Below are 23,193 nucleotides of genomic sequence, written 5' to 3'. Positions count from 1 at the left end.
GCCCAGTCCACGACCAGTCCATGGCTTGTCCAAAGAGAGATGTGGGTATGTAAATCAGAGCCCAAAATTGCTGCAGAAAACCCTCTCAGCTGCTGAGCAGTCCCTGTGGTTTCTTAGGTTTCAGTTGCACCTTCGAGTTTGCCTTTGCATCTGCCCAGAATGGCCCTGTAACAGCTGCTTCCCCCCACCTGCAACCCTGGCATTGCCCATGAGGAGGGTAGCACTAAGGGGAGCCCCGGGCCTTCCTTCTGTTACACTTGGGTCTTTAAGATACCCCCATTAATGAACCTCACTTGGGGTTGATGCTCTGTTTCCCAGAGCATTCACCTTGTGCCCGCCAGGAATTTTCTCTCTTAAGCCAATGGACTTGAGGGTCTCAGCACCAGAAGGAGGGAACGTTGTGCTCCCATCAGCTGCTCCTGTAAGGTCCGTTCTGGAGGGAAGCCAAGAGAATTTCCCAGAGGAATTCTGTCCTAAAGCCAGCTCTCCCAGAAGGGAGCTCTAATCCAAGACCTGGCTCTTCCTCAGCTAAAGAGCCCTACAAAAAGCCTGTCTCTGTCCATGTGCTCAGAGCCACCAGGTACAGCAGTGCCCTATCCCATGGGGTGACAGTGCTGCTCACACAGAGCCACAACTCACCTCCCTGCTGCATCGCACAGAGCAAAGGGGACCGCAGCCTCATCCCTCTCAGTGGCCAACCTGCAGCCTGGAGCCACGACATTCCCGATCACCAGGCTCAGGAGAGGAGCAGCCGGAGCAATCACTCACTTAGAGGCACACGAGTCGCGCTGTTGTTCCCTCCATGCGATGGTCCAGCACGGCCCTGTGAGCTCCGGGTGCGTGGCACCGACAGGCCACGTGCTGCGGGTCGCAGCAGGGAGTCACAGCCGGGTCTTTGGAGTAATCTGCAACCGAGACGTTGTCTGTTGCAATGTCCTCCAGAGCCTGGGTGTAAGCCCTGCTGATCGCAGGCAGCACCTCCTCGTACTCTCTGGATGCCACATCCAAAGGCTCCTGCTCCTGGATATCGCGATCCAGATTGAAAATGAGGGGTGGCTGGTGATGCTCAGCCGGCCCAGTGCTCCCATCGCAAGCCAGTGCTCCTCCTAGGGAGGAAGTGAGAGGAAAACACTGAGTCCCCACTGCCCAGGGATCACCTTGGTGTTCCTCATCCGTCTGTGATGGCCCAGTCCCACCACGTCCAGCTTTGGGAGCCCGGGTCCTGCTGCTAGTCCAGGCATGCTCCTGAGGCTGCAAAGCCATCGTGCAGATACAGGTGAACACATACTTAGTCCTCACTGGGTTTGCTCTTGAATTAACCTGAGTTGGTTTTTACCTGTATCTGCAGGGAACCAAGAATTCCACAAGCTTTTTCCCAGACTATGATCAATAAAAGGCCCCGGTACCTGTGGTGTAAAAGGCCTTGTACTGAGCCAGCCGCAGCGCCTCTATCCCACCATCCTTCCCAGCTGCCCCGCTGTTGGGATGGAGCAGAACCTGCAGGAAGAACAGAAAAGGGCCCATCAGCTCACTGCAGAGTGAAAACTGCTCTGTAAGACCCAGACACACCACATCCCATCCATGCACACATTTAAACACCATTTAACTCCTGAGATTTGGTTGCTGAAGGGAGGGGGAACAGCAGAAAGGCACTGGGAAATGGCAGCATCTCCCTGTGCCGACCTGTCCCTGCACACAGGACCCTTTGAATTCACCTCCCCAGACCAATTCCACTGTAATAAAGTGATCACAAAGGTGTGGGAGCTTTCAGCAGTGCAGGACAGAGCATTTCGGAGCCAGGATGTTCTCTGTGTCACCACCACTGCCCCATGCCAAGGAGACACCCGTCTCCTCGATGCTCACAGCTCAGTTAATGGCAGGGACATCTAAGGGAGCCAGATCCCTGCCTGGGGCCAGCAGCAAGCCCCAAGCTGAGGGTGAGCTCATGCAATGGGTAGGTGAGGTGCTGGAACATCGCTCCCGGTCCAGCATCCCACCACTGACTCACCCCGCTGTGTGAGCGCTCCCTTCCCTAACAACAGGGAATGGGGCTGAGGAGGAAGGGAAGAAGAAGGGAAGGGTGGGTTAAATCCCTCCCTTTCGGTATTTAGGACACTTGATCCGTGCAGGACAACTGCTTTGGCACAGGGCAGCGGGAAGACAAGTGAGCTGGACGGTTCGGCGGGCTCCTCCATCGGATAGGATCTGCTGCGGAGCCAATGGCTTCACCGAGGGCTGAGTCACTCGAGGTTTCCTCCCTGGGAATTGAGCTTAAAAGTGATTCAAGAAATTTCCACTGTGTTAAAAATGAGAACCATCTGCTGCAGATGGAGGGGCCAAGCTCAGGAGCAGCGCTCGGCCTGCACTGATGCCTTAGCAGGTGCCCGGCATGTCCATAGCATCATAGGATGGGCTGGGTTGGAAAGGACCTTAAAGCTCATCCAGCTCCAACCCCTGCCATGGGCAGGGACACCTCACACCAGACCATGTCACCCAAGGCTCTGTCCTTGAATGCTGCCAGGGATGGGGCAGCCACAGCTTCTCTGGGCACCCTGTGCCAGTGCCTCAGCACCCTCACAGAGAAGAGCTTCTTCCTTATATCCAACCTGAACTTCCCCTCTTCAAGCTTAAACCCATTGCCCCTTGTGCTATCGGCTTGGGGGCTGGTTGGTACCTCCCCAAGAAATGCCAGGTTTTAGGATGGGGGATGATTTCCAAATGCTTTCTGCTTCCTTTATCACGTCCATTGCAGGTAAATTAACCAAAAGATCACCTTCTGGAATTTGGTTTAAAAATCATGGTTTAGGGTTAAAAACGAAGGCTGTAAAGTGGAGGAGGTGGTGCAGAATCCTGCTACAGAATCCCCTCACACTGACACTCCTGGGTTGGAATGAAACAGCTTCAAAGCAGCAATCAGCAAATACTAAGTGCCCATGAAGGTACCAGGAACTGAACCAATCCTGCTTCCAGCCCTAAAGCTGTGCCTACACCTTTAGCAGCACAGCTGGGACGCTGCCATCTCGGTGTAAAGGCACTCAAACCTTCACCACCACCACGCACGTTCCTAAACCTGCCTCACAAAGCCCCATGCTAAGCAAATCTATTCTAATTTACAGCATCATTAAGGAGCTGCTTTCGCTTGAGCCCTTTCAAGGAACATTCCCAGGTCTGCAACACCTCTATTGATCCCTGACTTTGTTATTTTAACAGAAACATAGAAGAGGGAGAAAAAGGCCTTTTCTCCCCAGAAAACCCCTGTCTGGGCTCTGAGCTGTTTGCACACCCCCCTCTGCCATGAAGCTCATGGAAAGAGCGTATTTGTGTGACACTCGTACCCTTGACACATTCTGGGATGTGTTTGTTTTCATTGCAAACAGCCTTGCTCAGGACAGGACCTCGGTGTCACCCCAGCCCCATCACAGGCTGCGCTGGTGCGGAGCGAGCAGGGACACTGAGCAGGGTTACACTGCTTTATCCCAAGAGATCCCAGTTAGGGAAGAGGCTGTTGAGGGGTGGGATGAGCACAGGAATTGCTTTGGGGAGGATTTGTGACAAGGAAAACCCTGTAACACCAAAGGGGGGGCTGCTACCAGTGCTTGCAAGCAGGAGATGAAAGCCAAGAGGGGATGGAGCAGGGACAAGCTTGCTGGCCATCACCACATGGAGATGGAGCCAGTGGGTGCTCTGTGTATCCCCGAAGGTCACCCCATCCCTGGATCCATCCCCTGTTCATGCTGATGGGATGGGCAGGAACAACCCTGCTGTGCCCAGCAGCTCTCAGCTCCACAGGGGTTAATTCAGCCCTGATTGCAGCATAGATCACCCCCAAAGAGTGCCAGGCTGGGGTGATGCTGAGGAAGCCGGGGTGGTGCATCACAGCTCAAGGCTTCATTCCTTGGTCTGAAACATGATGGAATGGCTAGCACGGGCTCGTATCCCTTTGTTCTGACACCCAGCAAACCATTGCTTCCAGCAACCCATCATTCCCCAAAACCTATCATTCCCAGCAAACCCCATTCCAGCACCACATCCGCAGCAGAAGAGGGTTAATGGTGAGGAGCACAGCGGAGCCCGCTGGCCGTATCCCATCCGCTTCCCTGCTTTCCCTCATGGTTCATCGGAGGGTTCCATAAATAAGAAGCAAATACCAAACCCCTGATGGACACAGAAAGCAAATCCAGGACCCCCGCTGGGAGCTGGCTCGTGGTGCTCGCGGGAGGGTGGACTTGAAAAGCAAACTCAGGCTTTATCTATGGGGCTGCTATTAAAGTCACTGCGGTTTTTACCCTTTTTCCTTTGGTTCTGCACCAATCCTGTGCCACCCTGACAAGAGCATCACCATTTGTTCTGCGAACTGTCAGCAGCTCCTATTGTACAGAGAGCTGCAGGGTACAGGACATGCTGCCCCGCTTCAACGTCAGTGATAACAAGGAGCTGGGAGAAGGAGGACTTCCTTATAGGCATATAAAATGTGATAAATAAAGTGGGTACAACCAGGTCTGAGCCCCTGGAATCTTCTCTTTCCCACAGATTCACCTTCTGGGTGCAGGCAAGCCCAAGCATCCCCCCGGATGGCAGCCCTGGGACAGCAGGCACAGGCAGGCACACTGAGCTGTTGTTCTTACCTGTAATCCCAGGTTTATGAGCAAAGCATAAATCTTAGTTAATCCAAAAGCCCTTTTACCCTGGTACCCTAAATCCTGGTACAGCACTCACCTGTGTCTGGCCATCATCCTCAACCAAGCCAGGGGGATGATGCTCCCATGACCCAGCACATCCCCATTTACCTGTGTGAGCTCCGAGGCGATGGGATCTATTGTCAGCAGTGGGATGGCACCAAGGGGTGTCTCTGCCTTACCTTGTGCCCCACATCCGACCACCCAAAGAGCACCGGGGACACATCCAAGCCATCGAAGCGCCTGTCTGGGGGAAGCGCAGCCCCAGCCAGAGCCACCAGCGTGGGGAAGATGTCCAGAGCGCTGCGGAAAGAGGTGGCACCCTCAGAGCAAGGACCAAAGATCCCCACAGCATCCTCCCAACCCCCCCCGGGCACTCAAGGCACTGTAACAGGGGAGTGCTTTGGAGGGGAAGCAGCTTCTCAGCACCCATCCCAAGAGCAGAAGAGGTTAAACCCGGCTCCGAGCAGCGCTGGGCCCTGGCAGCACTCACATCACTCACCTCCCGCCCCGGCAACGGCTGCTCGCCAGGAGCTGCGGGTTCAGCCAGGATCTGCTGCTCCCTGTGCCCGGCAAATCGCGCACCCGCAGGGCAGGAGCAGCCCCCCCTTGTCCCCATATCCCCCCCCCGTATCCCTATGGGACAGCAGTGGGGTCACCCTCCAGAGAAAGCGCTGGCACAGGGACTTTTGACGCCAACGGCAGCAGATCCCGTGGCCTCAGTTTAATGTGGTCTCGCTTCTGCACGAGCCGAGCAGGCAGGGTGGAACATGAGAGCGGTGCTGTTCGGTGTGCACCCGTCAGCATTTCCACCTCCTCGGTTCGCCAGGGGCCTAAGCCACAAACCCAGCACTCAGGGCTCAGCATCGGTCACTTCCCAATCCGGAGGGATGCAGGGAAGGAGCGGGTGATGCTGTATCCCTCTGGGTCCAAAGGGATGCAGAGGGACAGTCTCTGCTCTCCCGCCTGCTGCCTGTGGCTCTGGGGATGGAGCCTGGACATGGCAATTCCTCACTATCCTGCACATCCCCATGGCATGGAGGGGCTGTGGGTCGAGCACAGTCACTGCTGGGGTGGGACAGGATGCTCACAGCCCCTCATGTCTGACTCTCGCCATCATCCTGCTGTGATGCGCAAGTGTCCAACTCATCACCGCTGCATGAGCACATCTCTCCCTCTCATAGACACAGGGTGACTCCACACCTCTAAAACAGAGCCACACACACCAGGGGTGTCCCATGGGCCAGGGGACATCAGCATGGCCAAGTGCCACATCCCAGCGCTGCCATCCCCATGGCACGGGGATGATGAGCTGGTGCTGAGCATCCAGCAGGGATGCAGCCCTCATCCCAGTGCTGAGCATCCAACAGGAACTCAGCCCGCATCCCTCTGGCTGCAAACCCCTTGTGCCAGCAGCTCGGAGGGGTCAGCTGCTTGCCCCAGTAGCTGGAGGAGGTGAAAGCCCCAGATCCCTCAACTTGAGGACCTCAGGGTGCTGCCGTGGTCCTGCCACTGCATTTGTCCTGCCCGGTGTGTGCTGGTGGCTCCGTGAGCAGGGAGAGGAAAGAGCTTGGGATAAGGGCCCCCATTCAATGAGTTTCCATTTAGCTGCTAAGAGACGGAGGGAACAATAAGCACAAACACTGCGGAGCGGCAGCCCCGGTACGGCGCTCGCGGAGCCGAAGGAATTCTGGCTCCCTGCTGGGCCCAAGGCAGGGCACATCCCGGCCAGCACCTCGCCGAGGTCAGCCTAGGGACACCCAAATCACAGCCCACGGCAGACCATGATCAGCGTGTGCTGGCCCTGGGGTGCTCAGCACCATCAGCATCTGGCCCTCGGCATGGTGTGTGTGGACCAAGGAGCCTCAACCCATGGGATGGGACTGCTAGAAACAGAGGTGGGAGAACATAATTGAGGGCAATCGTAGGTGAAGATCCCCCTGGCCATGGGCAGATAGAACCAATGGAAAAAGGCATGAAAAAGATCAGATTTTAGTCAAAGTTAGCATCAAACACTCCGGCAGAAGGCACATCCTGAAGCCGTGTGTGCAGGGAGAGGGGAAGCCACGCTGCCAACCCCTGCCCTGGCCAAGAAAGGCTTAAATCTCACTCCAATCCTGCTACAGCCCTGAGCATGGAGGGAAAAGAGTCTGGGAGCAGCCAGGGACAGGCAGCTCCCTGCCCGCTGCCGGAGGGCTGAGCTGGGATGAGCATCCCTGGCACTAACGCTGCCCTGCCCGGCAGTGAGGAGCTGCAGGCAGCAGCAGGCAGCTGAACCAGCAGTGCCCACACACATCCCCGCCTGCCCAACCTGCCCAGCCACGCTGGTGCAATTCACTCCTCCACTGACCTATTTCTTCCATGCCCTACTTTGGGTCGGGACAGGGAAGGGCAGCAGCGCGGCTCCGACAATTAACTGTGCTTTAAAAGGGCTGACGAGGCAGCTTCCTGCAGAAACCAGCGTGCAGGTGCAGGTCCAGGGCATTGCATCAGCGCCGAGCGCTGGCCCCAGGGCACGCTCACCCTCACTCACCCCTCCGCTCCCTGTACCAAAGCGATGCTGCGAAGGCACAGCCCTGGCCAGGCGCTTCTCCAGACCCGGTGTCAGCGTTTTCATAACCTCAGGGGCAGAAGGAGCTCATGCAGGGAGTTAAACCCTGCCCTTGCCCAGATCCTGCCCCTCCCGAGGGATCCCACCACACAGAGGTTTCTCCTCGCATGCAGAGGTCTCCCAGCTGTGTCTGTGCACTGATTTCATTCCCTTTATCCCAGGTTCTTGGTCTTCCCATCAGCTGGAGGGATGAGTCTTCAACCGCCCTATTTCAGATGCTTGTTCTTTGAGGGGTGCCTAAGCACAGAGAAAAGCCACATGCCCTGGCATGCTGTGAGCACTGAGCAGTCCCTGCCTTTCACGTCCCTCAGAGAGTTGGGCTTGTTCAGCTCCAGGGAGACCTTAGAGCAGCTCCAGTGCCTAAAGGGGCTGCAGGAAACCTGGAGAGGGGCTTTGGACAAGGGCCTGCAGGGACAGGCCAAGGGGAATGGCTTTAACCTGCCAGAGGGGAGACTGAGATGAGCTCTTAGGCAGAAGCTCTTCCCTGTGAGGGTGCTGAGGCGCTGGCACAGGGTGCCCAGAGAAGCTGTGGCTGCCCCATCCCTGGCAGTGCTCAAGGCCAGGTTGGACACAGGGGCTTGGAGCAAGCTGCTCCAGTGGAAGGGGTCCCTGCCTGTGGCAGGGGTTGGAGCTGGATGAGCTTTAAGGTCCCTTTAACCCAAACCATTCTGACTCTATGATCCCCTCCATGTCCCTCTGCATTCCCTGTCCAAGAATTCAAGCCATGTTCGGGACCACAATGGTGACACCTTTCTGAGCACGAGCCATTGCTGTTGTCCCCAGGCTGGCTCCCAAACAGGCACCCAGACATCCCCCTGTACCACCCATGGCAATGCTGTGCCACGGAGGACACTGGGTGCACTGTGATTCCTGGGGAGCTACAGAGCCACTTTCCAAGCACCCAACGTGCAGCACAGCCCGTGCTGCCGCAGGTTTATGGATTCCAGCTGTCCAACCTGCTGGGCTGGAGCTGGGAAATGCAGGAAATAAGGGTGAGGAGATAAAGGGAAGGGCTGGGCTTGGCGCAGGGCTGCAGGAGGCTGGTGGGACAGGGGATGGGGGTTCTGCATTGTCCAAGCGGATTGGCAGCTCTGCCCCATGTTCCAGAGGTCAATCCACCACCCACCATGGAAGGGTTTGGAGGTGACACCCAATGGGTGCTGTGAGCTCCCCATACCTCAGCTTACGATCCAACCTTCCCCCACTTGCAAAACCCCATCTCCCAGCGCTGCCCTCAAGCCATGTAAGGAGTAAACGGCTCCAGCTTATCTCATGGACCTTAGAAACACCCAATGCCCCGAGGGGCCACCAGCCAGGACCAGCTCCCAGCAGCTGGAACACTCTTTCCCAGCACCCAACCCATGGCCCCACCACCCTGACCTCCACCTTTGCCTGCTCCAAGAGCCAAAAGGGCACAGAGCATCGCCCCTCACTGCCTCTAGCTGTGCCCCCCAATTCCCATTGCATTTGCTGCAAGGGAGGGCTGTAAAGAGGGATACAAGTGCTGCAAGGGAATGATGCAATTGGTGCAGGAAGAGGTGCAAACTGCAGCATGCAGAGGTGCAAATTGCTGCATGCAGAGGTGCAGCAGAGCTGCACTAATGGCCCCTCCATGCCACCCATTCCAGCGAGGCCAGGAGCAGGAGGCTGCATCCCTTCCCCTCCGCTGCCATCCCCGCCGCATCCTGCACTGACTGCAAGCTCCATCGCTCCATCCAGCCTTTCCCACAACCGCACCCTCCTCCACATAAAGTCATTCACAAACCACAAAGCCTGAGCCTGCTTCTTGGTGGGGAGAGGGAACATCGTCATCTTTTAATTATCGGGAGGCACTCGGCCACCGCGGCCGGGAGGCACAGGGAGCCCAACGCCAATCCAGGGCTGCACAAAAAGCCCTTTCAACTCCTCTTTGCTGAAGCATTAAAGTCTTACAGGCTTGGGAGAGGACAAAAGCACAGAGCCTGGCACAAGGCTGGCAATAACCAGCACAAGCAGCTGATGCAGCCAAAATCCAGGTCATCACCTAGGTCCCGGTTTGGGGATGGATGCTGGGTCCTTCCCAATGGGGCTCTTACCTGAGCAGGGCACGGCTCGTCCGCTTGGCAGGGATGTGGCCAGGCCAATACACCAGTGCTGGGACGCGGTGCCCTCCTTCCCAGGTTGTTTGCTTTGCTGAGCTCCCACCTGCAAGAGAAAAGGGCAGTGCTCAGCATCCTGCTGTTCAGGAGGTGATGGGAAAACCCTGGAGCTTCCCTGGGAAAGGAGCTACTTGGAAGCAGAGATGGAGTAAATGACCCCAAAGGAGGATGATTTTGCTGTAGAGGGTGAGGCGAGGGAGAGGAGTTACAGGGTTCTCCCTGTAAATAGGGAAAGGGAAAGGAAAAAGGAATATAGGAAATAGAAATAGGAATAGGAAATAGGGAAAGGGAAAGGAAAGGGGCCTGGTTTGGCACTGCTTTGTGTTTGTCCAGTAGTGATGAGAAATGCAGCCAACTGACAGAGCAGCCACATTTCCATCCACTTCCGATGTCAGGTGAGAATATGGAGCAATTTATGCCAGGGGATTCAACAGCTCTTGCAGGTGCCCTCTGTGTGGTAGAGCACCAACAGCCCCCCCAGTCTGCTGGAAACCTGCTTCATTAAAACCACCATCCTGCTGATAACCCTCCTGATGGTTAATTACCCTGTCATTTCCCTGTCATCACCCAAAACTGCTCTGCCCCTGTGTTTGAGCTGCATGGCATGGGGAAGCTGCCTGGTCCTTTCCTCCATTGAGATGCTGAGCAATGGAACGGGGATACTGAGCAAGAAAATGAGGATGCTGAGCATAGAAATAGGAGTGCTGACCACCCAAACTGGTGTAAGGGTGCCAGAGAGCCTCTGCTTTGGCCATAGCCCAAAGGGCCCCAGGCAGTTTTGTGGGGGGAAGGGGCTGGGAATGGGGCAAACAGAACATCCCAACCCGATTCACGGAGCAAACTTCCCAGGCAGAGCCTTTGTCCTCCCGCCTTTCAGCGTGCACATGGCAACGGCGCGCGCCCAAAGCCATTTCCTCCGGGCAGAGCCAAGAGAGAGGCGACGACGTCCCTTTGCTCCGCTGTGTCCCTGTGCCCATTCCCAGCCTGGCCGGGCCTCCTTAGGAATCACTGCGGGCACCTGGGCTGATCCTGCGCTCCCAAGTGATGCTGATGTTCCCAGAGCATCGATGCTGCGGAGCCAGCAGCACTGGGAATAGTCCAGGGAAAAGCTTCCTGACCCTGCTGCCCGTCCTGCTGCACATCCCAAACTTTCCCATTCCTCACCCAAACTTTGGTTGTTTTAACCCTAATGAACATCTCTTTCGGGCCTGGAGCAGTGGGATACAGCCAGCACCGGGATCTCTTGTGGCTACTGGAAATGTAATGGAGCTTCTAACATGCACCACGTGTGGCTTAAGCGAGTGAGGTGCCTCCCCTGCCTTCAGACACCACAGGAAGTTACAGCAATTACAGCAGTTAATACCAGTCCCCATCTCTGCACGTACATTAAATACCTCATTGCAAGGCAGCTGCATTGAAAGCTGAACTGAGCACTCCCATGCTGGCATGAAACCCCTGGTCCTGCTCCCACTCCCACAGGTCCTCAGTGCAGGGACACCAGGTCTGGACCCTCCCAGACCTGCCTCAAAGCACACAGAGCATCACATCCCCCAAAACATCTCCATCCCAGCACCCCCTTAGCTGGGATTTTGTCCCTAAGGTGGGAGATGGGGTTTTGGGATGGGCTGGGGGCTATGGGAACCTCCCCAGCCAGAGAAGGGGACGTGCTGCTCTCTCCCAGCTCCAGTGACCACTCGAAATCAGTGCAAAACATCCCTGGAATTTGGGTTGGACCCTAAAGGAAACGCCAAGCTATGAGATATGTATAAGCTATGTGGAATGTATGGAGTGCAGAGCAGCCCGTCCTCGCCTGCTCCTCAAGGGGCTTTTCCCCTCGGGATGCAGTGACTGAGCATCCCCCAGCACAGTGTTGCAGTGTCAGACCCACCAGCGGCAGCACTGACACGGGGCTGGCTTTCAAAACACCCATACAGCAGCCAGAGGCACTTCAGAAGCCATCCCTGCCCATTGGTATTTACAGCCAGCTCCAGTGCCCTGCCAGCCACAGCCAAGGGGCTCTCGCAGGGCAGCGAGAGGCTGGAAAAGGGCCATGTTTTCCCAGCTTTGTTCCCAAACGCTGGACTGCTTGTACCATCTGCTCCAGCTTGTGACTGTTGGTTGCTCAAGAGCAACCCAGGTCATCAGCAGGGTTTGTTTACTAAGGAGAAAAAAAAACCCTAAGGTTAGGATTTCATCCCGGGAACAGCCGAAGGAAAAAGGTTCTGGGAATGGGAAAGCGATCCAGCGCCGCGGCTGCGTCTGCCCAGGGAAGCGGCCACGGCTGCATCGCCTGGGTGTCAGGAAGCGGAGGAGGAAGGAGGCTCCCTCCCCGCTGACCCCGGGCCGAGGGGAACGGAGCCGGGCGCGCGTTTACAGCGCGTAACACAAGCAGAAGTGGGAAGCGCCTGACTCATGCGTGCCTCTGGCTGAGACCAACCCGCTGAGCAGATGGCTTGGCCGGAAGAGGAGGAAAGGCAAGGGGAAAAATTGCATACATATATATTATATATACATATGAAGTAATAAAATGGTGAGGAGAAAGGAAAGCAAAGGCCTGTGGTGCTGGAGGGCAGCCGGGATGGGATGCGGGATAGGGGCTGTGAGATCCTGGTGCTTGGGTAGTGAAAGCATCCCAGCTCCAAAACCAGCAACCACTCACTTCAAGCTCTGGGTTAACAAGGACTGAAGGGGATAAGCTCCCACAACAGTGGTTTTAGGGGAAAACTTGACTGCTCGAATGACAAGAATATATGCATAAGAATATATATGTCTTGAGGACAATTTGGGGTGTCTTCTGGGGTGTCAGCCAGAAGAAGGGCTGGGAGGTGAACTGCTCCTGTGTTGGGCAATGAGGGGCTTTGTGGAGCAGCATCCATGTGGACAGGGAGCCCCGGCCACGCTGCCAGGTTACCTCTCTGCTGCTGCCAGGCTCCTATGAACGGCCCCAGGCGTCCGGCCAGCTCACACTTCTGTGCCCAAGGGCCATTGTCACCTGCAAGAGAAAGACGCATCCCTATATGAGCAACACCGGGACCAGAGAGGGAACAGCTCCGCAATGGGAATGGGCGAGGACAAGTGACCCTCCATCCCTTCCTCCCGTCCCTGTGATGTTTTCCCATGCCATGGGTTCATTTACTTTCTATCTAGCAGTTCATTCTCAAGGGCCAGGGCTGCCCAAGCCCTGGGTGAGGAGCTGGAGAGGAGCTGGGGCATATGGAGGGGGGACAGGGCTGCCACCAGCTCTGGGTGTTAATGAGCAGCAGAGCGGTTCCTGTTGTCAGGAGCGAGACATTCTCATTAGGAGCTGCTCAGCCAGAGCGGATTTGGGCTTCTTAATGAATGAGGATTTGTGGTTTAATTAGGCCCAGCCCTGCAGCCCAAGGGGGTGGCGGGGTGGGGACCCGGCTGAGCGGCTACAGCATCACCCTGCGATGCAATGGCCCCAGGCAGGGGACAAACACATCCTGCCCCTGCCACCCAAGCACACACAGCCCAGCGTTGTTCCCCATCACCACGGCCTGGTTTCCTGCTGTACCTGTGAACCACAGGAGCGTGTTCCCCTTCCCATGGCTGTCAGCGACCCGCTTTATCCGTCCCACCAGAGCATCCATCTCGCTCAGGGAGGCTCCGTAGATGCCCGAGGCAAAGGGTGAAGGGGGGACCCCCAAAGGGACGTGCATATGGGCCAGTGCCAGGTACAGGAAGAAGGGGCGTCCGCTGTCACTGCACGGGGGGAAAAGGGGAGCATGTTCAGATGGGTTGGGGAGGCAGGAGGGCACCAGGGTGGTGGCAACACCAAGCCTGGGGACACTGAGAGGTGGCTTTTCCTCCCAGGAGCACTGCAGCCACCCCAGCCTCTGCTGCAGCTCCCAAGGGGAAAAAGCAAACCCTGTGGGTACCTGCTCCCCTTGCAGTGGGGATGTTTGGCTCAGTGTGAGCATAAACCTCTTAAACCTCTCCCTTGTCTCCCCGTTGCCAACTGTCCTCAGATTGGAATGTTCTCCCCTTCCTCCATCTCTGTATCAACCACCAGCCAAATACCCTATGTCGGGGCACCCGCCTCCCTCCCCTCTCTCACAGAGTCCATTCTGGCCCTTCCTTCCCCTCCGCAGCAAGCACTTGGCCCCCGCAGTGGTTTCAGCAGAGGATGAGCAGCAGAAGGATGCTCACACCGACCCCGAGCGCAGCCCGGGACAGGGAGCGCAGCACGTTCTGCCCCGCTGCCTGTTTGCGTTTAAATCATCACAGGACATGTCCTGTTTTCTTGTTTACAGCTATATTTATCTCCTCCAACGAGGCCCGCTCTTCCTCAGGGACCTCCAAGGGGAAGGGTGGGATGACGCGCGGCAGGAGGGGCCGGATCCCGGCTCTGGCCGCCCCATCGCTGCCTCCAGAAAGCTTTCGGGGCCCCTCCAACGTGTGCTGTGGCATTTCCTTCCTTTACCCGTCACCCACCTGGGGTGGAAAAAGTAAATCCCATCCTGCTGAAGCTGCTGCATCCTTCCCCAGTGGTGCTGGAGCCCTGCGGAGGGCTGTGTCCCCCCCCAGCACCATACAGAATGCTGAGGTTCAGGGGATGCTGATGCCCTCTCCTTGCAAATCACTGCTGTGTCATTCCCATCTCCCGTGGGATATGGCATGCCTATTTCCCATGGGATGTGGTGTGACTATTTCCCATGGGATGTGGCATGCCTGTTTCCCAAGGGATGCCAGAGACCCTGGAGCAGGGAAAGCTGCTTCCACTGGTTCTGATTCCCTCTGGGAGCACCACTCCAGCATCCAGAGGGACTCATGACTGCTCATTCACCTGAGCATCCCGTTTGCTTCCAGCATCGACATTTCGGAATTCTCCCTGAATTTAAGCAAACATTTAACTGATAACTCCAAACAAACATCCCTGACTTTGCTCCCACATCCACTGCACTCTGAGTATCCCGAGAGGAGCCAAACCTCACCACCAACCCCGACACGACTGGTTAGAAAAACACCGAGATGACAAATCCGGCGTCTTTTGTTGCCCTGTAATGAGTGAGTCAGGCAGAGGGAAACTGGAATAAGCTATCAAAGAGACGGAGAGAAAAGGCAGGCACCTGCTTAATCCTGTTCTCCATGAACGCAGATAACCCCCAAATACTGCTGGGAGTTTAAAGGTTGTTCCTATTAACCCGGAGCTCACGCGCTTGGTTTCACAGCCTGGGAGCATCCGCCCAGCCCGCAGGGATGGAGGTGTGCATGGAAGGAGGGACCACTGGTGCCTGGGTACCCTCCAGCCCTGTTACAGGCACAAATCCTGACCGTGTGGCTGATTCTTGATACCCAAAGGGATAAATTAGAGGTACTGTGTGTGCAAAACAGGGCCAAGGCTTATAAAGAGCCATTTCCCTGCCCTGTCCCATTTACATGAGCCTTTCCCCAAGCACCCCTGCAGGACCCCAGCCCTTGTAGCTCTCCAGGTCTGTGTTATCCTGGGATGCAGGCGCAGGATGTGCTCAGACACAGCTGCCCGGCAGCTCTGCCCCTCCTGGTGCTGCAAGGAGGCGTTCTGCAAAGTCACAGCTCATAATCTCTGATAATAAGGATTAAAATTACACAACCCATCAGCAGGGCTTCGGGTCCTTGTCTCTGAGAAGAGACACTCTGCCCCTTAGGGAAGGGCTTGTCCGGGCTCATTGTGTCCCTGGGAAAGGCAGATCCTGAAGCACAGAGATCCCAGAGCACTTTATCCTCAAAATGGATTAAACCCCACATATGGGGCAGATTTAAACATCCCTAATGCTGTTCTGGTCCTGCTGCCATGGGTACACATTCAGTGCCTGCTTCCCTGCCAGCATCTCCCATCCACAGAGGCATCTTCACCACCCAGCAGAAGTGTCCCGCTGCCACCTTGCCCTGTACCACTGAAAGATAGAGGGATGGATGGATGGATGAATGGATGGATGGATGGACGGATGGATGGATGGATGGACGGATGGATGGATGGACGGACGGATGGACGGACGGACGGACGGGTGGATGGATGGATGGATGGATGGGTGGGTGGGTGGGTGGATGGATGGATGGGCTGAAGCATTTCCATCCCTACTCACATGGATCTCATTGCACTTTACTCCCAGGAGTCCTTTGAGCCCAGCTCAAAGGCTTTGACCTTCCTTGTAAATGGTGGCTTTAAAAACACGTCATCCCTTTAGAGGAGATGCACCAAAAGGCTTCCGTAGTGAGCCCTGCAGGACACTGGTGACAGCCTTGGTGGCTTCTCCCTCTGTCAGCAGGCTGGGAAGCCGAGCCATGGAAACCCCAGATCTGCTCCCAAAGAACCACAGAGCATCACCCATTCCCTGGTATGGTTGGTGGCATCTTACCTTGCCCTATGGATGAACTGTGCAGCCTCCTCCGCATAGCGCTCTGCCAGGTTGCTGAGGTTGACGGGCTGCTGGATGATGGTGGTGTTCCCAAAGAGAGGAAGGGCGACCTCCATGTAACAATCCTTCCTCGCCACCCTGCTGGGAAGAAACCCCTCACACTCATCACTGGAGCAGGGATCCATGTGGGAGCAGGCACGGAGCCTGGATGCTCTCCTGGCTTTACAGAGAGCCAAGAGGGAACAAGAAAGGGGATGATGCTGCTGTGTGTCCCCATGGCACATGGGACTGACCCCCCTCCCGGACCTGCACCCTTCTGTGGGGTGCACAGGGGGAAACTGGGTGCATGGAGCATAAGGGGAAGTGACCACAGTGGATGCAAACACCCACATGCCAGTGCCAGCACTCAATCCCCACCATGTCCCATACCTGGCAAGGGAGCCGTGCCGTGGGCAGGGTGGGCAGGGTGGGCGGTTGTACCCAGGGGTGTCCGTGCAGCCCATGTCATGGCTATAGGGGATCCCGAAGTAGTAATCGAAGCCTGAGGAGCAAGTGAGGGTGTCAGCAGGGACAATGTGACCACGGGGCGCTCAGCTCATCCCGCTGGCACAGTCCTTACCGCGGAAGCTGGGGTGATGGTGGCCGTGGTGACCCAGGTGCCATTTGCCTGCAGGAAGCCACAGAACATCACTTCAGGGGTTAACACAGCTACAGCCTCCACCAGCCATCACCCACGAGGTGCCCGCAGCCCTGGGGGCTTTAATCTAGCAACAAGAAAGGCTCCTTGTTTGTGCTGGCTGCGTTTCCAGAATGCCTTCTTTTCTTTGCAGGAGCCCACAAGGAATGCACAAGGTATCTCGTGCCTGTGCAAATTGACTGTTTCCAGCCTTAAAAGACTCTTTCATGTGTTTGTGTTCAGAGGAGATGATTTCCTAACCCCTCACCAACAACCAGCTTCATCCTCTGACCTCCAGCACACACTTACTCCCGCTGAGTGCACAGATCCAAAAGGGAGAACTGCAAAAAACTATGGGGGAAAGGAGAATCTAAGGGCTTTTCTGCCAGGTACAAAGGTCTTCCATGGGCTGGGGGGGACCCATGGTGATGGGAGGGTGCCCAAAGCCATGGGGCCACCAGCACCAACCACACTGGAACCATGCTGCCAACCAGCACCAGCAGCATCACATGGGATGCGGGATGGAATTGCTGCTGTGCACGGTCATGTTTGCTAAGGAAAACCCGGTGCACTCCTTGTGAGGTGAAGCACTTGGAGCTCCAACTGAGAACAGGGAAGGGCCAGAATTTCAGGTAATGGGTTTGAAAATTAAGAACATGATCCTTTAGACTTCCCTGGAACGGCCAGTGTTGCACCTAACTACCTGCAGTCCGTCCTCCACAAGGGATGGACACGAGCATCTTCATCCCCCTGCTATCTCCCACCCCAGATGCCCCTCGCCATGACTGGTGTTACCTATGGCCCCCGTGCTGTACCCGGCCCCCCGCAGGACCTCGGCCAGGGTGGTCTCATTCAGGGGGAGGCCACCAACCGACGTGACAGCGAAGTTGTGGGTCACCCCATTGCGTGCGCCAAGGCGCCCCGTGAGCAGCGAGGCGCGGGACGGGGAGCACGTGGATGCAGCCGAATGGAAATCCACGAACCTGGAAAATGGAAGGACCCTTCATTCACAAGCTCCTGCATGGTCCAGCCCTGCCCTCTGCTTCCCTGCTTCCCTGCATACATCCCCAGGGATGAAGGTCTGGAGCAGGGGATGATGCCTGCAAGTCCCAGTGGGGATGGATGGACCCACGCTCCCCAAGATACCACAAGGTACCACGGGTACCACTCTTGCGCTGCCCTCCCCACGCACCCAAAACCAGGCCAATGAAATCCCTTTGCCTGCCAGTCCCACAGGACTGAATTCCCCTTTGCTGCAGGACAGATTAACCAGGGATGCTTGGGAGAGAACCAGGCAGGGGGAACAGACGTTACCTTGTCCCCTCAGCAGCCAACTCATCCAAATGCGGGGTCTCCTTTGTCTCTGCCCAGTTGGCCCCCAGATCCCCCCAGCCCACATCATCCGCCAGGATGACAATGAAGTTGGGCTGCTTGTATGCGGCACAAGGAGCCCAGAGTCCCACCAGCGCCATGGCCAGCACCAGCACTGCCCATGGGGTCCCCATGGTGCCAAACATCACTTGGGGCACCGGTGGCTTTGTCTTCCCCGAAGTCCCTCCGCTGTGTCCCTGTGGATGCAGTTGCCCCACGGGCACAGAGATGCAAACGTCTCTTTCTTGGATGCTCCTATGAGGCCAGGCCGGGGTCTGGAGGTCTGGGTTTGGTGCCTTGGCTACAGACGGAGCTGCAGCATCTCCTCTGTCTTTCACACCAGCTGATGTTCCTGCAATCGGTGCTAGCAAAGGTGTTATTCTTAGAAGTCAAAACCAGCCCTTGAAGTCACTGTCACCCTATTTTTAACTCCCCTTCCTTCCTGGTAAATATCTAATTAGGCATCAAACCCAAGCAGTGTTTTCCCCTCCAGAAGCGTGCTCGATCTGCGGCAGCAGCTCCTCTCCCTGTGTTTGTGTCCAACACACGGCTCTTCCCTGCAGGCTGTGCTCCTCAGCTCATGGAAGCACCATCCTCTCTTGCTTTAGGTGGATAAATAACCGCTGTGGCTCTGCTGGTGACTGTCGGTGCATCCTTCACCTTGCATGGCTGCAGCAGCCCCTGTCCAATAGCAACAAGACCCCATCAGGACCTGCTGGTGCTCCTGTACCCAGCCCAGGGCAGAACATTGTACCCATATACTGAGACTTTGCCCTTAAAGCTGCACAGCACCACACAGGGACTGCTCAGGACCTTGCCTTCATCTGTAACAACTGACAAGCTCCTGAAGCTCATTCCTTAAGGCTGGCAAAGGAAATTATTCGCATGTTTCTCTGCTCACATTGCTGAAAGCTTTGTGCTGTCACTCAGATCAGCAGCTTCAGGACTGTCAGTGTAACACTGCAGTGATCAGGATGTGGCTCCACTCATAATTCATACCCCAGAGCATCAGTTTATAAACTTCCATTCGAGGGCCCTGAAGCTCTGGGTACGTTGATTAACAGGGGTGGGATGTGGTGGGATTCTCCATGCAGAATCATGCCGGGCCCCATCCCATGCCACATGCATCAGGGACCCCCCATCAGCACCTGCAGCCACCCAGAGAAAGCAAGCGAAGCTCAGGAGAGCTGAACCCACGTTCACCCACAAACCTCTGCCCTTTCCCTTTACATTGGAGAGGAGCGCCAGGATGACCTCCTAACAAAACCAACCAAAACCATCTGCAGAGGACACTGTCTTCTCTCTAAATTACAGGGAAAGTCATCCAGGGCTGAAATTTATGCATTAGCATCAGACAAAACTTCTTGATCTCTGATGCTCAGAGGCCATTTGAAGGGAACACGGCCCCTGGAAAGCAGGACGTGCTGGTACAGCTCTTGCTGTGCTCCTGCAGAACCCTCCTCATGCACAGCATGTCCAAACCCAGCAGGGCACGAGGGTTGGCATCAACTGCAGGGTCCTCCCTTCTAACTCCTTGGCAGAGGCACTGCTCTGACCCTTTCCATTTCCAGTTCCTGGATGAGTCCAGGCTGTGCCAGCCTGGTTGTGGTAAACTCCATAGGATGAGCCCCAGTGCCCCTCACCACCACATCAGCATCTCTGCTCCCCTATAGCTTTGTAAATGCAGCTCTTATCCACCACCTCTTTACAAAGAGAACAAGTGACTCAGAAGAGATTCCCCCAGGCAGACTACGGATGGAACACGGGTATTGCAGCACATCACTTGGTGCCAAGCAGGAAACACTGCACCGGTGCTGATGCTCCCTGGGCAGAATCCCAGCCAGGAACCACGGCAAAGGCCTTGGGTAACCGGTGCTGGGCTGCGAGCACCGGCATCGCTCGGGCTGGGCGCTGTGAACTTGGGTTTCATAGCACCAAGGAGGAATGAAACCAAACCTAAACAAATAACACAAAGTGCGTTTCTGCAAGGCAAACAAGGTGCTTCACAGAAGGACAAGGATAAGTCAGAACCAGATAAACCAGTTTAGACAAGTCCCAGAGCCTGCTCAGGCTGGCCTCAGGGCTGAGGATGGGAGATGCCTCCTTGCTCCGGGATGCCACCGGCTGTACCACCATGGAGCGGCCGCGCTCACCTGCCCTGCACTGGGAGTATCTGTCGTGTATTTATTACACATTAACCAGAAGTTCACAAATCTTGGGGCCAGCTTGATCGTTTTCACATTTTCCACATTCTTTCACATTTTCACGCCTGCCTGGAGAGCAAAGTAGCAGCAGAGCACAGGAGAACCTGATGCCTTTTGAAGCACACCCGCTCCCCCACCAGCACCCAGGGTGTCCCAGCTCTGATCTCCAGCCCAAAGCCGCTCCAGCAGCCCTGTTCTCCTGCCAGAAGCCCAGCCGGCATCCCCTATCCCGGCTGAGAGATAAGAACACAGCAAGGGATGAGGAATTCAAACTGAAAACACCCACTGTTATCCCAGGATCACTTCTGGGGGCTCCCAGTGTTGCCTCTTGTGCAGGGAAACTGAGGCAGGAAGCAGGAGCAATGGCTCAAGCTGACCCTATGGCTGCTGAGTGATACAGGATGGGGACATGTCCCCACGGTGTGGCTGATGGTGCTGACCCCAACCCCACCATGGGATGCCCAGCCTGGAGGGGATGGATGGAGGCATATCCAGGCTCTTAGAGGGTATAAACACAACCTACGTTTTGTGTTCCCATCGACCACATACACGTTCTGTTTCTGATTCCAGCACAGCAAAAGGCAGCAGGTGCCTTGTGAAGGGTTTGTTGACGGGGCAGAGGAGCCACGAGCTCTGTTTCTGCCCCATTAGGCCCCCCTCATGTTTACCAGCAAAGCTCTGTTCCCGGTACGACCGTCCTGACAATGCCCTGAGCGCAGTCAAGACTTCGTTCCAGGAAAAGGCTTTTTGACTGGAATAGTCTGTGCGAGTTCCCCTCGCCGGGTGAAGCAGCACGGACAAAAACACACTCCTGCAGCCCGAGCAGGACTCCTGCCAACCCCTGAGACGGGGGAATGTTTTTCACCCATCTCGCTGCTCCTGCACAGCAAACATTACACATGCGAGCAGGGCCGGGCGAACCCGGCACGACAAATGAACTGGAAGTCCCTGAGCCATCCGCCAGCAGCAGCACGCAGGGGCCCGCGCTCCCTTTGCTGCTCGCAGCTCGCCCTTGTTTTCCAGTTCCAAGCTGATTTATGCCCACTACGAGGACGTTTGCTCTGCTTCACTCTGGTTTACAGAGCACTCCTGCACCGGGTGCAGCAGCCCCGCGATGGAGAAGCACGTCCCGGTGCGAGCAGCTGCCACAATGGACCCACAATGGGTGTTCTGGCTGAGACACAGCCAAACCCTCCGCAAAACCAAGCTGCAGCAGGGGAAATCCCCCCCCAGAGCGAGCAAACAAGATGGGAAAAGGGGATTTTAGAGCAGAGCTGGGAAGCCCTGGGTTGGAGAGGCTGCAGCTTTCAGCCCTGTCCCTCCCATGGGGCCCCTGGCACTTCCTAAAGCCTTATTGCACTTGGAAAGCCCAAAGGGAAGGAATGAGAAGGTGAAGCAGAGACAGATGCAAAGTCCTGACAAGAAATACCAAGGAGTAAATCGCTTCTGCTTGTTCATGCCACAGATATTTGCATTCTTATTTCTCCCCTGGAGGCACAAACCTCTTTTGTTGTCCCACAACCACTTGCACTGTCCCTGCCAGGAAGAATTGCAGCTTGCGGAGGGCGACCCATTCCCTTATATAACAGGATATCAGCTCCTGGAGGCCAGGCAAGGTGCTTGCCCTTCATCTGCAGCCCTGAAAGGCATAACCCATGGGAGGACGGGGTTTCCTGCAGGATGGGGTGATACGAGGCCCCCTAAAGGTGCAGTGTCCATCGCTCCCCATGGATTTGAGCTTGTTTAGGATGGGACTGCAAGGGGTGAAGCTGCTGAAACCTCGCTGCGAGGAGGAGGGAGGCAGCGGCCACTGAACCAGCTTTGCTATGAGGAAGCTCCAAGTTATGGAGCAAAAGCCATCAGTGACTTGTCAGAAGTTTGCAGTGCCCGCTGCCCTCACCTGCGCTGCCCCACCACCAACTCACACTGTGACAAGCAAAGAAGGAAGCCAAGAGAAGAGACTTGTGCCAAATCAAATGCAGCAGCCCTGTATAAGTGAGGACAGTTTAACCTGGGTAATTTATCCAGGGATACAAACCAGACCCCCCGGTTCCACTTTAACCCAGCAAAGGGCAGGGATGTTCCGGGAGCCCTCTGATACGACCTGTGGGCTCCCAAACCTCGCTGGCATCATCCACCCATGCTCAGCACATTGAGGCCAGCACTGGGATGCAGCCATAGCAGTGAGCTGGGAAACAGCATTGCTCATTTTTTCCTCTTATTTACTGATTTCAGGGGAATTTAGGGGAAACCCTAAAGCTCTCATTGCTTTAGTCCCAGCCGCCGTACTGGGCACTGGATCCCTGCCCTGTGCTCTCCGCACCAGATGTCTGCCCCAACACTCCCTTCCTCCCCATCCATACAGGTGCTGAGCCGCCTGCTTCCAGTTTGAACCATAAATTAGGCTCCCTATGCAAGGGACATGTTTTCCCCTAAACACTCAACATGTGCTGCCCCTGATACCAGAGACTGGAGGGGACAAGCTCAGAACCGGCACTCAGGAATTCACTGTGTGCTCAGCCCCATCCCATCAGCTCCTGTCCCATCCCAGCACCTCACACAACAAACAGGATGGCATCTGCTTGCTTTGCTGTGAGCCTGGGATGCTCCTGGCACTGCATCCCTTGTGGATGCACAGATCACAGCCATGCTGCCCAAAGGGGATAGATAGTGCAGACATATTCCTCGCACCCCAGCTTGTACAATCTCATCCCTTACCCCTTTCCCATTGGGAGATCGAGGCCTTTTCTGCCATTGGAATAATCGCTGCAGAGAAGCGCCGGATCAGATCCGTCTGCACAGCCTGCTGGGACATCCAGCTTAGGTTATGCTTTGCCTAGAAAGCTTGGACCAACTGATCCCTGAGGTCCTGTCCTTTCCTTCCCACCTGGAATTCCATGCTCCCGCGAACAAAAGCCTGCAAACTTCAGCACCAAACCGGAGCGACTCTGAAATCCCAACCCGGGGGGTGGGGGGGGTGTCGGGAACCGACACAGGGAGACCCAAACCCGCACACCAGGACCGCGCTCCCCCCACTCCGCATGTGACGCTCCCGCTGTGCCCCGAACCGGCGGAGCCCCGCAGCGCCCGGGGCCGGGCAGGGCCGGTGCCGCTCGGGCAGGTGCCGGGTGTCCGTGTCCGTGCCCGTGCGGGGCGGG

At 56.2% G+C, this 23,193-nt stretch overlaps 1 protein-coding gene across 2 annotated transcripts; it reads right to left on the bottom strand.

Annotated features, from left to right (window-relative positions):
• Positions 1–63: 63 nt before the first annotated feature.
• On the bottom strand, positions 64–23,149 carry ARSG (arylsulfatase G). Of its 2 annotated transcripts, XM_080629734.1 has the most exons (14): positions 22,923–23,149; positions 22,754–22,838; positions 17,775–18,512; positions 17,256–17,443; positions 16,404–16,451; positions 16,214–16,325; positions 15,785–15,922; positions 12,961–13,148; positions 12,337–12,417; positions 9,363–9,471; positions 4,859–4,979; positions 1,407–1,497; positions 979–1,106; positions 64–905 (listed from the first exon to the last, which is right to left on the bottom strand). In XM_080629734.1, the coding sequence occupies exons 3-14, from the start codon at positions 17,975–17,977 to the stop codon at positions 882–884; spliced, it is 1,431 nt and encodes a 476-aa protein (XP_080485860.1). In that variant the 5' UTR covers positions 17,978–18,512; positions 22,754–22,838; positions 22,923–23,149; the 3' UTR covers positions 64–881. The 2 variants fall into 2 exon arrangements, with proteins under 2 accessions (XP_080485860.1, XP_080485859.1); XM_080629733.1 differs by having other exon boundaries at positions 64–1,106.
• Between the last annotated feature and the right edge of the window lie 44 nt (positions 23,150–23,193).

The sequence above is a fragment of the Psittacula echo genome (genome assembly GCF_963264785.1).
Source record: "Psittacula echo genome assembly, chromosome: 14".
Lineage (NCBI taxonomy): Eukaryota > Metazoa > Chordata > Aves > Psittaciformes > Psittacidae > Psittacula > Psittacula echo.
The sequence above is the reverse complement of the archived record's forward strand: the minus strand, read 5'-3'. Positions and strand labels throughout refer to the sequence as shown.